Source organism: Salvelinus fontinalis, chromosome 34 (genome assembly GCF_029448725.1).
Source record: "Salvelinus fontinalis isolate EN_2023a chromosome 34, ASM2944872v1, whole genome shotgun sequence".
Lineage (NCBI taxonomy): Eukaryota > Metazoa > Chordata > Actinopteri > Salmoniformes > Salmonidae > Salvelinus > Salvelinus fontinalis.
In genome coordinates, this window is record NC_074698.1 from 15,959,540 (window position 1) to 15,976,090 (window position 16,551).

At 45.9% G+C, this 16,551-nt stretch overlaps 1 protein-coding gene across 1 annotated transcript in view; it reads right to left on the reverse strand.

The window, feature by feature from the left end:
• LOC129833283 (alpha-1,6-mannosylglycoprotein 6-beta-N-acetylglucosaminyltransferase B-like) overlaps positions 1-16,551 on the reverse strand; it is an 81,494-nt gene that overhangs the window by 42,371 nt on the left and 22,572 nt on the right. The window contains exons 4-7 of the mRNA XM_055897752.1: positions 15,012-15,121; positions 5,929-6,002; positions 5,433-5,600; positions 4,219-4,383 (exon numbers count right to left, since the gene is read on the reverse strand). Of these exons, the coding sequence (XP_055753727.1) occupies positions 4,219-4,383; positions 5,433-5,600; positions 5,929-6,002; positions 15,012-15,121 (517 nt within the window). The remainder of the gene's footprint in view (positions 1-4,218; positions 4,384-5,432; positions 5,601-5,928; positions 6,003-15,011; positions 15,122-16,551) is intronic.

Genomic DNA, 16,551 nt, shown 5'->3' on the forward strand with positions numbered 1-16,551 from the left:
CCTTACCTCTGATGCAGCTAGTCAAGATGCTCTCAATGGTGCAGCTGTAGAACGTTTTGAGGATCTATCATGAGGGCCCATGCCAAACCTTTTCAACCTCCTCCCTTCTCTCAGCACATATCCAAGCTGCAGGCTAAGGTTAAATCTAGACTTGGTTTCCGCTATTGTTATCGCTCCTCTTTCACCCCAGCTGCCAAACTAACCCTGATTCAGATGACCATCCTATCCATGATAGATTACAGAGATGTAATTTATAGATTGGCAGGTAAGGGTGCTCTTGAGCGGCTAGATGTTCTTCAGCCATCAGATTTGCCACCAATGCTCCTTATAGGACACATCACAGCACTCTATACTCCTCTGTAAACTGGTCATCTCTGTATACCCGTCGCAAGACCCACTGGTTGAAGCTTATTTATAAAACCCTGTTAGGCCTCACTCCCCCCTATTTGAGATACCTACTGCAACTCTCATCCTCCACATACAACACCCGTTCTGCCTGTCACATTCTGTTAAAGATCCCCAAAGCACACACATCCCTGGGTCGCTCCTCTTTTCAGTTCGCTGCAGCTAGCGACTGGAACGAGCTGCAACAAACACTCAAACTGGACAGTTTTATCTCAATCTCTACATTCAAAGACTCAATCATGGACACTCTTACTGACACTTGTGGCTGCTTTGTCTTCTATGCCTAACAACGTTTGTGTTGCTACTATGTTGTGCTGCTGCAATGTTGTTGCTATGTTGTGTTGTCATGTTTTTTTTAACCTTTATTTAACTAGGCAAGTCAGTTAAGAAAAAAATCTTATTTACAATGACAGTCTACCGGGGAACAGTGGGTTAACTACCTTGTTCAGGGGCAGAACAACATATTTTTACCTTGTCAGCTCGGGGATTCGATCCAGCAACCTTTTGGGTACTGGCCCAACGCTCTAACCACTAGGCCACCTGCCTCCCCTGCTGTGTTGTTACCATGTTGTTACCATGTTGTGTTGTCATGTTGTGTTGTCACCATGTTGTGTTGCTACCATGTTGTGTTGCTACCATGTGTTGTCATGTCGTGTTGTCACCATGTTGTGTTGTCGTGTTGTTGTGTTACCATGTTGTGTTGTGTTGTTACCATGTTGTGTTGTGTTGTTACCATGTTGTGTTGTCATGTTGTGTTGTCACCATGTTGTGTTGTCATGTTGTGTTGTCACCATGTTGTGTTGTTGTGTTGTTACCATGTTGTGTTGTTGTGTTGTTACCATGTTGTGTTGTTGTGTTGTTACCATGTTGTGTTGTTACCATGTTGTGTTGTTACCATGTTGTGTTGTTACCATGTTGTGTTGTTACCATGTTGTGTTGTTACCATGTTGTGTTGTTACCATGTTGTGTTGTTACCATGTTGTGTTGTTACCATGTTGTGTTGTTACCATGTTGTGTTGTTACCATGTTGTGTTGTTACCATGTTGCGTTGTTACCATGTTGTGTTGTTACCATGTTGTCATGTTGCGTTGTTACCATGTTGTGTTGTCATGTTGTTACCATGTTGTGTTGTCATGTTGTGTTGTTACCATGTTGTGTTGTTACCATGTTGTGTTGTCATGTGTTGCTACCATGTGTTGTCATGTTGTGTTGCTGCCATGTTGTGTTGTCTTAGGTTTCTCTTTATGTAGTGTTGTGGTGTCTCTCTTGTCGTGATGTGTGTTTTGTCCCCGCAGGAGGCCTTTTGCCTCTTGGTAATCCGTCATTGTAAATAAGAATTTGTTCTTAATTGACTTGCCTAGTTAAATAAAGATTCAATAAAAATATGTAAATAAAAGGTGGAAGAGGCAATGTTGCCTCTCGACCCGCTCCACTGCAGCCCCATCGATGTGTTGATCAGCTCCTTGGTCTTACTGTCGTTGAGGGAGAGATTGTTGTCCGGCACCACACTGCCAGGTCACTGACCTCCCTGTAATCTGTCTCATCGTCGCCAGTGATCAGGCCTTCCAGCGTTGTGTCGTCAGCAAACTTGATGATGGTGTTGGAGTCGTGCATGGCCACGCAGTCGTGGGTGAACAGGTAGTACAGGAGGGGACTAAGTACACACCCGTGTGGGGCCCCATGTTGACGGTCAGCATGGCAGAGGTGATGTTGCCTACCCTCAACACCTGGGGGCGGCCCGTCAGGAAGTTCAGGATCCAGGGTCCTTAGCTTGGTGACAAACATTTAGTGGACAATGTTGAACGCTGAGCTGTAGTCAGTGAACAGCATTCTCACATAGGTGTGGAGTGCAATTGAGATGATGTTGTCTTTGGATCTGTTGGGGCGGTATGCAAATTGGGGTGGGTCTAGGGTGTCTGGGATGATGGAGTTGATGTGTGCCATAACTAGCCTTTCAAAGCACTTCAGGGCGGTAGTCATTATGGCTTGAAGCTTTAGAGTTCTTGGGAACAGGAACGATGATAGTGAATATGTCTGCCAGCTGATCTGTGCATGCTCTGAGAACATGCCCTTGAATACTGTCTGGCCCCGCGTCCTTGAGAGTGTTGACCTGATTAAAGATCTTACTCACGTTGGCCTCGGAGAGCGAGAATACCCAGTTGTCTGGGTTGGTGGGGGCCCTCACGCATGAAACGGTGTTGTTACGGTTGAAGCGTGCATAAAATGCATTGAGTTCGTCTGGAAGAGAGGCATCGTTGGACAGAGCACGTCTTCCTTTGTTATCCGTAATGGACTGTAGCCCGGGGTGTCGGAGCCTGTATAGTATTATTCCACCTTATACCTTATTGTCCTTTTGATATTTTGCGTAGCGGGACTTCTTGTACTTGTTCCTTTCCTCAGCCGTAGCCTCAGGGTTGTAGCCGTAGCCTCTGCGATAGCCCTGTGTGATAGAGAAAGGATAGGGGACACAGGACTAAGTGCCAACCGCAGTGTTAATCCAGGGCTTTTGTTTGGGGAAGCAGCGACCCTTCACTATGGGGACAACATCGCCGATACAATTCCTTATGAAGCCGGTGACGGAGGTGGTTATTCACGTCACTGTGAAAGTAAAATCAGCACAGCTACTGTTTAATCCATCTAGTGCACTGCAGACAAGCACAGGTACTGTTTAATCCATCTAGTGCACTGCAGACAAGCACAGGTACTGTTTAATCCATCTAGTGCACTGCAGACAAGCACAGGTACTGTTTAATCCATCTAGTGCACTGCAGACAAGCACAGGTACTGTTTAATCCATCTAGTGCACTACAGACAAGTACAGGTACTGTTTAATCCATCTAGTGCACTGCAGACAAGCACAGGTACTGTTTAATCCATCTAGTGCACTGCAGACAAGCACAGGTACTGTTTAATCCATCTAGTGCACTGCAGACAAGCACAGGTACTGTTTAATCCATCTAGTGCACTGCAGACAAGCACAGGTACTGTTTAATCCATCTAGTGCACTGCAGACAAGCACAGGTACTGTTTAATCCATCTAGTGCACTGCAGACAAGCACAGGTACTGTTTAATCCATCTAGTGCACTGCAGACAAGCACAGGTACTGTTTAATCCATCTAGTGCACTGCAGACAAGCACAGGTAGTGTTTAATCCATCTAGTGCACTGCAAACAAGCACAGGTACAGTTTAATCCATCTAGTGCACTGCAGACAAGCACAGGCATGTAAACACACATGCCAATATTATTCTGAGATTGATTTATAACCGTTTATGACATTACGAAAAGGTTTTCAACACAAAGGGCAGGCTTGGGGAGATTCTACAGTCATTGTCATTTCATCAGTGATGGTAAAGCAGTGTTCCTGTATTCAGGCTCCTCCACCATTCTTTGAAAATGTCCCTATAAATGTTAGACTGGTTAAAGAGCACTAAAGACAATACATCCCAGGCCTGCTCTCCTGATAACGGCTGGTCATTCTCCTCTTTACAAATCTACTTCTCTCTGCCATTCACAGTAACACCACTCACAGCAAATGGGTCCGTAATCGCTAGTGGAGAAAAATGTCACCACTGTAATGTTCATGAAGGCCACCTCGTCTTGATCCATCTTTTGACAACCTTCCATCTTTTTGTCAGTGTATCTGCCTATTATTTCGGGAATCAAATATAGCAAACCAAAATGGGCACCTACCTGTACAGCATATTACTGGCCTGCACTGTCATGGGAAGAGATATGAGTGAACTGTCAACCTTTTGACTCATAGCAGAGACACAGAAACTCTCTCTCCCTCCACAGTCACCACACACTCACCCTCTTCTGCTCCCTCCATTGACTCCTCAGACTGTCATGTAGCCTGCGTGCAGCCGAGGCCCACTGTGCAGCCAGCCTGCGCATCCTTCTCTTCATGAAACTCAGAGACTCCTTCCCCGTTCCCACCTGCTCCAGGAGGGCCCCGATGTCTGACCGGAATGCCGCCTGGAGGACAGGAAAAGGATCATTTACATGTTTTTTCTCCCCTTACTATGTTAATCACTTTGAGCACCTAGAAAAAGCTATATAAGTCCAATACATTAAACAATTAATTAATACATTAAACACCTCCCCACGCCTGTACAAAACAGCCACATGGTAACCACCAATATCCAGCAGCCCTACTTGGAGTTGAGTGGAGATGGGTGTTATATGAGTACAGCTCTCCATGTCATACCCATTCCCCCTGGAGGCAGGGCTCTCAGATAGTGTTGCCTGAGGGACTTCTGCCTCATGCTCATAAACAGGCTGCCTTCATTTCACTCCGCATGTTCCCCAGCCCTTTTTAATCGCTGGATCACAGCGCAATCCAAGCAGCCAAGTGCTAATCAATGTTGTAACTGCATAAGGGAGCACAGAGGACTTATAAAAATGGCACACATAGACAGTCACACAAACCTCTCTGTCTCTCTCTCACACACACAGTGGGGACACACAGTCCCTCTTTCCTTCCACACACATGCTCTTGCTTATGCACACATACAAAATCAATATGAGAGGCATTACTTTCGCACTACAAGTTAATTATTGTTTGGAAAGCAACTTGTAGGTCCTTCTGTGAACGCAGAGGAACACCCTAGAGAAGTCACAGGATTAGTCCAGCTGGATCCAGGCAGGCAATTAGAATCCATGATTAAGCTGCACAGATAATTCAAATGAGCAGCCGACCCATTGGTGTGTAGTGTACAGCGCTCCGGGGAGCAGCAAGGGGGCTGTAACTAGAACACCTGGCCCTGGTGGACCCATAAATAACTGGAATGCTGCTCTCACAAGAAAAACAGCAACAGTCATGATTCAAGGCAGAGGGAGAATAGACTGTCTGTGAGTGACTGTATATCCACACTCCCCTCCCAGGAGACTGTGTGGCAGTCGGATACAGGGAAATTAGAGTGGAGATGAAATACAAAGACTAGAATCATAGACACAAACTCTGTACACACACACACACATAGTAGCAGCACTGTGAACAGCCCATGCCAACCCAGCTATCCCACCTGTCTCTTGGGGAAAGGTTTGTGCGTGGGTGTGGAGGTCTGGTTCCTCCAGGTCAGAGGGGGGCAGAACCACTCCACCTCACTCAGGTAGATGAGGAAGGAACAGTCGGAGCCGTCCACCCCATAGAAGGCATAGCAGGGGTCTGAGGTCCAGCGGGCACGCATCCACTGAGGGAAAACGTCAAGGTAGACTCAAGTAATAATAAATATATACAGTAACTCTATGGATCAAAGGAGGTCAAAGGAGGTCAAATGTCAGTGTAGAAATGAATGTATTATAGCTAAGGAACCCATGAAATCTAACTTGGACTTGGTCAAGGTCCTTTCATTGATCTGAACACAGCACTAGACATTGATCCTTGTGAAACAAGGCAGAGTTGATTGAAGCTGATCGTAAAGCTGGAGTTGCAGGGTAATGAACAGTCCAAGAGCAAAAGGACATAGGGACTGTGGGATCAGGAAAACCACTGTGAAATTGTATGACATGCAGACTTACATCCACCTTGCTGGGGCAGTCTGGGTAGTGAGGGTCTTTGGGCACCTCACACTGTCCTGTTGTGCCATCCTTACCTGTGGGACAAAAACACATGTATTAACAACAAACACCTCCCTATGGGCAGAATCGTTAAAATACCTGCTCATAACTTTGCTATTCAGCCCTATGGAGCAGTTGAGGCAGAAACCAGACAAGCTTTTCAACAGGTCATGCCTAAAAGGGAGCATATCTTGGCTTTAGCACTAGTCTCTTAAATTAGAGCAGAACTCTACTGGCCATGGGGGTAGAACAGAGTGTTAGACAGACTGTTGGGTTAGTTAACTCTACTGGCCATGGGGATAGAACAGAGTGTTAGACAGGCTGTTGGGTTAGTTAACTCTACTGGCCATGGGGATAGAACAGAGCGTTAGACAGACTGTTGGGTTAGTTAACTCTACTGGCCATGGGGATAGAACAGAGTGTTAGACAGACTGTTGGGTTAGTTAACTCTACTGGCCATGGGGATAGAACAGTGTTAGACAGACTGTTGGGTTAGTTAACTCTAGTGGCCATGGGGATAGAACAGAGCGTTAGACAGACTGTTGGGTTAGTTAACTCTAGTGGCCATGGGGATAGAACAGAGCGTTAGACAGACTGTTGGGTTAGTTAACTCTAGTGGCCATGGGGATAGAACAGAGCGTTAGACAGACTGTTGGGTTAGTTAACTCTAGTGGCCATGGGGATAGAACAGAGCGTTAGACAGACTGTTGGGTTAGTTAACTCTAGTGGCCATGGGGATAGAACAGAGCGTTAGACAGACTGTTGGGTTAGTTAACTCTACTGGCCATGGGGATAGAACAGAGCGTTAGACAGACTGTTGGGTTAGTTAACTCTAGTGGCCATGGGGATAGAACAGAGTGTTAGACAGGCTGTTGGGTTAGTTAACTCTAGTGGCCATGGGGATAGAACAGTGTTAGACAGACTGTTGGGTTAGTTAACTTTACTGGCCATGGGGATAGAACAGAGTGTTAGACAGACTGTTGGGTTAGTTAACTTTACTGGCCATGGGGATAGAACAGAGTGTTAGACAGACTGTTGGGTTAGTTAACTCTACTGGCCATGGGGATAGAACAGAGCATTAGACAGACTGTTGGGTTAGTTAACTCTACTGGCCATGGGGATAGAACAGAGTGTTAGACAGACTGTTGGGTTAGTTAACTTTACTGGCCATGGGGATAGAACAGAGTGTTAGACAGACTGTTGGGTTAGTTAACTTTACTGGCCATGGGGATAGAACAGAGTGTTAGACAGACTGTTGGGTTAGTTAACTCTACTGGCCATGGGGATAGAACAGAGTGTTAGACAGGCTGTTGGGTTAGTTAACTTTACTGGCCATGGGGATAGAACAGAGCGTTAGACAGACTGTTGGGTTAGTTAACTCTACTGGCCATGGGGATAGAACAGAGTGTTAGACAGACTGTTGGGTTAGTTAACTTTACTGGCCATGGGGATAGAACAGTGTTAGACAGACTGTTGGGTTAGTTAACTCTAGTGGCCATGGGGATAGAACAGTGTTAGACAGACTGTTGGGTTAGTTAACTCTAGTGGCCATGGGGATAGAACAGTGTTAGACAGACTGTTGGGTTAGTTAACTCTACTGGCCATGGGGATAGAACAGCGTTAGACAGACTGTTGGGTTAGTTAACTCTAGTGGCCATGGGGATAGAACAGAGCATTAGACAGACTGTTGGGTTAGTTAACTCTACTGGCCATGGGGATAGAACAGAGCGTTAGACAGACTGTTGGGTTAGTTAACTCTAGTGGCCATGAGGATAGAACAGTGTTAGACAGGCTGTTGGGTTAGTTAACTCTAGTGGCCATGGGGATAGAACAGAGCGTTAGACAGGCTGTTGGGTTAGTTAACTCTAGTGGCCATGGGGATAGAACAGTGTTAGACAGACTGTTGGGTTAGTTAACTCTAGTGGACATGGGGATAGAACAGAGCGTTAGACAGACTGTTGGGTTAGTTAACTCTAGTGGCCATGGGGATAGAACAGAGTGTTAGACAGACTGTTGGGTTAGTTAACTCTAGTGGCCATGGGGATAGAACAGAGTGTTAGACAGACTGTTGGGTTAGTTAACTCTAGTGGCCATGGGGATAGAACAGAGTGTTAGACAGGCTGTTGGGTTAGTTAACTCTACTGGCCATGGGGATAGAACAGAGCGTTAGACAGGCTGTTGGGTTAGTTAACTCTACTGGCCATGGGGATAGAACAGTGTTAGACAGACTGTTGGGTTAGTTAACTCTAGTGGCCATGGGGATAGAACAGAGTGTTAGACAGACTGTTGGGTTAGTTAACTCTAGTGGCCATGGGGATAGAACAGTGTTAGACAGGCTGTTGGGTTAGTTAACTCTAGTGGCCATGGGGATAGAACAGAGCGTTAGACAGACTGTTGGGTTAGTTAACTCTAGTGGCCATGGGGATAGAACAGAGCGTTAGACAGGCTGTTGGGTTAGTTAACTCTACTGGCCATGGGGATAGAACAGTGTTAGACAGGCTGTTGGGTTAGTTAACTCTACTGGCCATGGGGATAGAACAGAGCGTTAGACAGACTGTTGGGTTAGTTAACTCTAGTGGCCATGGGGATAGAACAGAGCGTTAGACAGGCTGTTGGGTTAGTTAACTCTACTGGCCATGGGGATAGAACAGTGTTAGACAGGCTGTTGGGTTAGTTAACTCTACTGGCCATGGGGATAGAACAGAGCATTAGACAGACTGTTGGGTTAGTTAACTTTACTGGCCATGGGGATAGAACAGAGTGTTAGACAGACTGTTGGGTTAGTTAACTCTACTGGCCATGGGGATAGAACAGAGCGTTAGACAGACTGTTGGGTTAGTTAACTCTACTGGCCATGGGGATAGAACAGAGCGTTAGACAGGCTGTTGGGTTAGTTAACTCTAGTGGCCATGGGGATAGAACAGAGCGTTAGACAGACTGTTGGGTTAGTTAACTTTACTGGCCATGGGGATAGAACAGAGCGTTAGACAGACTGTTGGGTTAGTTAACTCTACTGGCCATGGGGATAGAACAGTGTTAGACAGACTGTTGGGTTAGTTAACTCTAGTGGCCATGGGGATAGAACAGAGTGTTAGACAGACTGTTGGGTTAGTTAACTTTACTGGCCATGGGGATAGAACAGAGCGTTAGACAGACTGTTGGGTTAGTTAACTCTAGTGGCCATGGGGATAGAACAGAGCGTTAGACAGGCTGTTGGGTTAGTTAACTCTAGTGGCCATGGGGATAGAACAGAGCGTTAGACAGACTGTTGGGTTAGTTAACTCTAGTGGCCATGGGGATAGAACAGTGTTAAACAGACTGTTGGGTTAGTTAACTTTACTGGCCATGGGGATAGAACAGAGTGTTAGACAGACTGTTGGGTTAGTTAACTCTACTGGCCATGGGGATAGAACAGAGTGTTAGACAGGCTGTTGGGTTAGTTAACTCTACTGGCCATGGGGATAGAACAGTGTTAGACAGGCTGTTGGGTTAGTTAACTCTACTGGCCATGGGGATAGAACAGTGTTAGACAGACTGTTGGGTTAGTTAACTCTAGTGGCCATGGGGGTAGAACAGAGCGTTAGACAGACTGTTGGGTTAGTTAACTCTACTGGCCATGGGGATAGAACAGAGTGTTAGACAGACTGTTGGGTTAGTTAACTCTACTGGCCATGGGGATAGAACAGTGTTAGACAGACTGTTGGGTTAGTTAACTTTACTGGCCATGGGGATAGAACAGAGTGTTAGACAGACTGTTGGGTTAGTTAACTCTACTGGCCATGGGGATAGAACAGTGTTAGACAGACTGTTGGGTTAGTTAACTTTACTGGCCATGGGGATAGAACAGAGTGTTAGACAGGCTGTTGGGTTAGTTAACTTTACTGGCCATGGGGATAGAACAGAGCGTTAGACAGGCTGTTGGGTTAGTTAACTCTACTGGCCATGGGGATAGAACAGAGCGTTAGACAGACTGTTGGGTTAGTTAACTTTACTGGCCATGGGGATAGAACAGAGCGTTAGACAGACTGTTGTGTTAGTTAACTTTACTGGCCATGGGGATAGAACAGAGTGTTAGACAGACTGTTGGGTTAGTTAACTCTAGTGGCCATGGGGATAGAACAGAGTGTTAGACAGGCTGTTGGGTTAGTTAACTTTACTGGCCATGGGGATAGAACAGAGCGTTAGACAGACTGTTGGGTTAGTTAACTTTACTGGCCATGTGGATAGAACAGAGTGTTAGACAGACTGTTGGGTTAGTTAACTTTACTGGCCATGGGGATAGAACAGTGTTAGACAGACTGTTGGGTTAGTTAACTCTAGTGGCCATGGGGATAGAACAGAGCGTTAGACAGACTGTTGGGTTAGTTAACTCTAGTGGCCATGGGGATAGAACAGAGCGTTAGACAGACTGTTGGGTTAGTTAACTCTACTGGCCATGGGGATAGAACAGTGTTAGACAGACTGTTGGGTTAGTTAACTCTAGTGGCCATGGGGATAGAACAGAGTGTTAGACAGACTGTTGGGTTAGTTAACTCTACTGGCCATGGGGATAGAACAGTGTTAGACAGGCTGTTGGGTTAGTTAACTCTACTGGCCATGGGGATAGAACAGAGCGTTAGACAGACTGTTGGGTTAGTTAACTCTAGTGGCCATGGGGATAGAACAGAGTGTTAGACAGACTGTTGGGTTAGTTAACTCTACTGGCCATGGGGATAGAACAGAGCGTTAGACAGACTGTTGGGTTAGTTAACTCTAGTGGCCATGGGGATAGAACAGTGTTAGACAGACTGTTGGGTTAGTTAACTTTACTGGCCATGGGGATAGAACAGAGCGTTAGACAGACTGTTGGGTTAGTTAACTTTACTGGCCATGGGGATAGAACAGAGCGTTAGACAGACTGTTGGGTTAGTTAACTTTACTGGCCATGGGGATAGAACAGAGTGTTAGACAGACTGTTGGGTTAGTTAACTCTACTGGCCATGGGGATAGAACAGAGTGTTAGACAGACTGTTGGGTTAGTTAACTCTACTGGCCATGGGGATAGAACAGAGCGTTAGACAGACTGTTGGGTTAGTTAACTTTACTGGCCATGGGGATAGAACAGAGCGTTAGACAGACTGTTGGGTTAGTTAACTCTACTGGCCATGGGGATAGAACAGAGTGTTAGACAGGCTGTTGGGTTAGTTAACTCTAGTGGCCATGGGGATAGAACAGAGTGTTAGACAGGCTGTTGGGTTAGTTAACTCTACTGGCCATGGGGATAGAACAGTGTTAGACAGGCTGTTGGGTTAGTTAACTCTAGTGGCCATGGGGATAGAACAGAGCGTTAGACAGGCTGTTGGGTTAGTTAACTCTACTGGCCATGGGGATAGAACAGTGTTAAACAGACTGTTGGGTTAGTTAACTCTAGTGGCCATGGGGATAGAACAGTGTTAGACAGACTGTTGGGTTAGTTAACTCTAGTGGCCATGGGGATAGAACAGTGTTAGACAGGCTGTTGGGTTAGTTAACTCTAGTGGCCATGGGGATAGAACAGAGCGTTAGACAGACTGTTGGGTTAGTTAACTCTAGTGGACATGGGGATAGAACAGAGCGTTAGACAGACTGTTGGGTTAGTTAACTCTAGTGGCCATGGGGATAGAACAGTGTTAGACAGACTGTTGGGTTAGTTAACTCTACTGGCCATGGGGATAGAACAGAGCATTAGACAGACTGTTGGGTTAGTTAACTCTAGTGGCCATGGGGATAGAACAGTGTTAGACAGACTGTTGGGTTAGTTAACTCTACTGGCCATGGGGATAGAACAGAGCATTAGACAGACTGTTGGGTTAGTTAACTCTAGTGGCCATGGGGATAGAACAGAGCGTTAGACAGACTGTTGGGTTAGTTAACTCTAGTGGACATGGGGATAGAACAGAGCGTTAGACAGACTGTTGGGTTAGTTAACTCTAGTGGCCATGGGGATAGAACAGAGCGTTAGACAGACTGTTGGGTTAGTTAACTCTACTGGCCATGGGGATAGAACAGTGTTAGACAGACTGTTGGGTTAGTTAACTCTAGTGGCCATGGGGATAGAACAGAGTGTTAGACAGACTGTTGGGTTAGTTAACTCTACTGGCCATGGGGATAGAACAGTGTTAGACAGGCTGTTGGGTTAGTTAACTCTACTGGCCATGGGGATAGAACAGAGCGTTAGACAGACTGTTGGGTTAGTTAACTCTAGTGGCCATGGGGATAGAACAGAGTGTTAGACAGACTGTTGGGTTAGTTAACTCTACTGGCCATGGGGATAGAACAGAGCGTTAGACAGACTGTTGGGTTAGTTAACTCTAGTGGCCATGGGGATAGAACAGTGTTAGACAGACTGTTGGGTTAGTTAACTTTACTGGCCATGGGGATAGAACAGAGCGTTAGACAGACTGTTGGGTTAGTTAACTTTACTGGCCATGGGGATAGAACAGAGCGTTAGACAGACTGTTGGGTTAGTTAACTTTACTGGCCATGGGGATAGAACAGAGTGTTAGACAGACTGTTGGGTTAGTTAACTCTACTGGCCATGGGGATAGAACAGAGTGTTAGACAGACTGTTGGGTTAGTTAACTCTACTGGCCATGGGGATAGAACAGAGCGTTAGACAGACTGTTGGGTTAGTTAACTTTACTGGCCATGGGGATAGAACAGAGCGTTAGACAGACTGTTGGGTTAGTTAACTCTACTGGCCATGGGGATAGAACAGAGTGTTAGACAGGCTGTTGGGTTAGTTAACTCTAGTGGCCATGGGGATAGAACAGAGTGTTAGACAGGCTGTTGGGTTAGTTAACTCTACTGGCCATGGGGATAGAACAGTGTTAGACAGGCTGTTGGGTTAGTTAACTCTAGTGGCCATGGGGATAGAACAGAGCGTTAGACAGGCTGTTGGGTTAGTTAACTCTACTGGCCATGGGGATAGAACAGTGTTAAACAGACTGTTGGGTTAGTTAACTCTAGTGGCCATGGGGATAGAACAGTGTTAGACAGACTGTTGGGTTAGTTAACTCTAGTGGCCATGGGGATAGAACAGTGTTAGACAGGCTGTTGGGTTAGTTAACTCTAGTGGCCATGGGGATAGAACAGAGCGTTAGACAGACTGTTGGGTTAGTTAACTCTAGTGGACATGGGGATAGAACAGAGCGTTAGACAGACTGTTGGGTTAGTTAACTCTAGTGGCCATGGGGATAGAACAGTGTTAGACAGACTGTTGGGTTAGTTAACTCTACTGGCCATGGGGATAGAACAGAGCATTAGACAGACTGTTGGGTTAGTTAACTCTAGTGGCCATGGGGATAGAACAGTGTTAGACAGACTGTTGGGTTAGTTAACTCTACTGGCCATGGGGATAGAACAGAGCATTAGACAGACTGTTGGGTTAGTTAACTCTAGTGGCCATGGGGATAGAACAGAGCGTTAGACAGACTGTTGGGTTAGTTAACTCTAGTGGACATGGGGATAGAACAGAGCGTTAGACAGACTGTTGGGTTAGTTAACTCTACTGGCCATGGGGATAGAACAGAGCGTTAGACAGACTGTTGGGTTAGTTAACTCTAGTGGCCATGGGGATAGAACAGAGCGTTAGACAGACTGTTGGGTTAGTTAACTCTAGTGGACATGGGGATAGAACAGAGCGTTAGACAGACTGTTGGGTTAGTTAACTCTACTGGCCATGGGGATAGAACAGAGCGTTAGACAGACTGTTGGGTTAGTTAACTCTAGTGGCCATGGGGATAGAACAGAGTGTTAGACAGGCTGTTGGGTTAGTTAACTCTACTGGCCATGGGGATAGAACAGAGCGTTAGACAGACTGTTGGGTTAGTTAACTCTAGTGGCCATGGGGATAGAACAGTGTTAGACAGACTGTTGGGTTAGTTATCAGCCACTTTTGAAAGCCTGGTTTCCCTTGCTAATCTCTGATGCCTACTGAGAACAGTGGATAGACAACACTGCGTGGGCTTGATTAATAACATCCCCTATCTCCCCCACGTTCCTCTCCCCAGTCTCACTCCTTCATTCCCTCTCTCCCTAGTCTCACTCCTTCATTCCCTCTCTCCCTAGTCTCACTTCTTCTTTCCCCCTCTCCCTAGTCTCACTTCTTCTTTCCCCCTCTCCCTAGTCTCACTTCTTCTTTCCCTCTCTCCCTAGTCTCACTTCTTCATTCCCTCTCTCCCCAGTCTCACTCCTTCATTCCCTCTCTCCCTAGTCTCACTCCTTCATTCCCTCTCTCCCTAGTCTCACTCCTTCATTCCCTCTCTCCCTAGTCTCACTCCTTCATTCCCTCTCTCCCCAGTCTCACTCCTTCATTCCCTCTCTCCCCGGCCTCCCTCCCTCCGTCCCTCCTCGTCGGCAGCCAGCTCCAATTAGCCTAATTAAAGAGAGCGGAAGCTGTTCCTCTACCAGTGTGCCGCCAAGCCTGGGTGAGCGCAATCACAGACAAAGGATTAGCAGCCATTCTGTTTGATTACCATTATAACTACAGCAGTCACAGTGTGGAGCGCTATCACTAGCGGTGTCACTAAATTAGCCAGGGGATTAGGTTCTGGTAGTAAAAACAGTCTCTACAGAATAGGACATGTCTGCTTTACTCAATGACAAGGCAAATAATGACAATATGCAAAGTCTATAATTGGCTTTCTAATGTGTCGGCTAGTGGAGTTAGTCTCGCTTTGCATGTAAGTAGCTGTATCTCTTGCTCAAAGAGAACAGGAGCACAATGAACTGAGCAGAGGACAGCTAATAGAAGAAATCTGACAGTCTCAGATCTTCTTAACTAGAGGGGAATTCATCAGCATACACTGAACATCATGTAGCGTTATTTATAATTATGCTGAGACAGGGAGATAGAGCCTTCCTGCAGCGTAGCTCTCTTTACAAAGACATGAATGGAGACTCATCATCTGAAGTACTGTCATAAATGCTGCCTGTCATGTTCAATAGGGTCTTACAGTGATGCAGACATATACAACTACCTTTCAAATGTAAAGAGTGGTCAGATGTGTGTGTGTCTCTTGTACCTCTGTTGGTGGCCATGCTGCGCTGTAGGATCTGCTCCACCCTCACAGCCATGTCAGACATGTTCTGGGCAATAGCCTGGATCCTCTCCACCAGACCAATCGGCTGGATCCTGCCAACACACACACACACACACACACACACACACACACACACACACACACACACACACACACACACACACACACACACACACACACACACACACAGAGGAATGAACATCAATAGGGCACATGCAGGCACAGGTGAATTAAGTGTTAGGCATGTCTTCTCTTTCTTACTGATCATTTCTGCCATCTCTTTCCCCATGACAACCCACCGGGCACACACTGGTTGAATGAATTGTTTTTTTCTAGTCATTTCAATGAAATTATGTTGAACCAACGTGGAATAGATGTTGAATTGATGTCTGTGCCCAGTGGGAATGCACATTCAATCTTTATCCTTTATCTCAATCCTTAAACTCCCTGGAAACATCTAGAAAAAGAAACATAGAAGCCTTCTTCTTTCCTCTAAGTCCACCCTCCTACAGTATACACTTACTGTTTCCTCCCAAAAGAGAAGAGCTTCAACAAGTAGAGGAAATGATAATTGTGTGGAACTTGGTTGGAGCGTGAAATAAAAAAGCTTTTAAACTCTGACACAATTTATTTGTTGAGGTGAAAAAGTGACTCAGCACATTACAGCCAGTCCCTGGGAGACTGAGAACAGAGCGCAATTAGGTTGTTAGCAAATGCCTTTTATGGCAGCTGACTGCCATGGCTTGTTGTTGCCATGTTAGTGTTGGCAAAACAATCAGAAAAAAAGAAAGTGAGAAAGAAAGAAAGAGAAAAGAAGACAGCAATAAAAAGAGGGAGATAGCTGTGAGTTCAGGGCTATCTCAGGCACTAGCAGTGAAAACTGGAAGGTGCCCAGGGAACTCCAAGCTGAAGCATTATGGCAGTGTGAACATTTTGAACTTGCTTTGGCTCCCTTCCGATAAAGACAGAAATCTCAGCCCTAGCTGATGTATCATAAAGGTCCAAAGAGGCACAGAGATTTCCAGCTGTCTTTATGGAGCCATGATGATTGTGTATAATCTCAACGCAGTCAGTAAGCCACCTGGGCCCCACAGTATAAAAGAACAGTGCTCCTGTGTGTGCTGTAGAGAATGGAGGACTAAATGTTCTCACGGGCATAGCCAAGGTTAAGCAAGGCCTCCGAGACAGAATTATCGCCAGTCCATTCAGCCTCTATCTGTTACTTCTATACGGGGTCTTCCCAAAGCTGCTGTGACCTGGTCAGGGAAGCTGAGGACCCTCCAATATAATTGATGCTGGTCTTAAGGAGTACTACTGTACTATAGATGGACTCTGCAGAGCTGAAGACACTGTTTATCAGGGAGTATCAACCAGAGCCAAATCAATACCTGGGGTCTAACAGCCTGTCATATCAATGACGCTTACTGTACAGTGTTCAACACTGGCCTTTTGCTTTTGTTCAAACTGTACAGCTTTATCTAACATATGCATTTAAATGAATGGTTGGGAGGTTTTGTTTTGG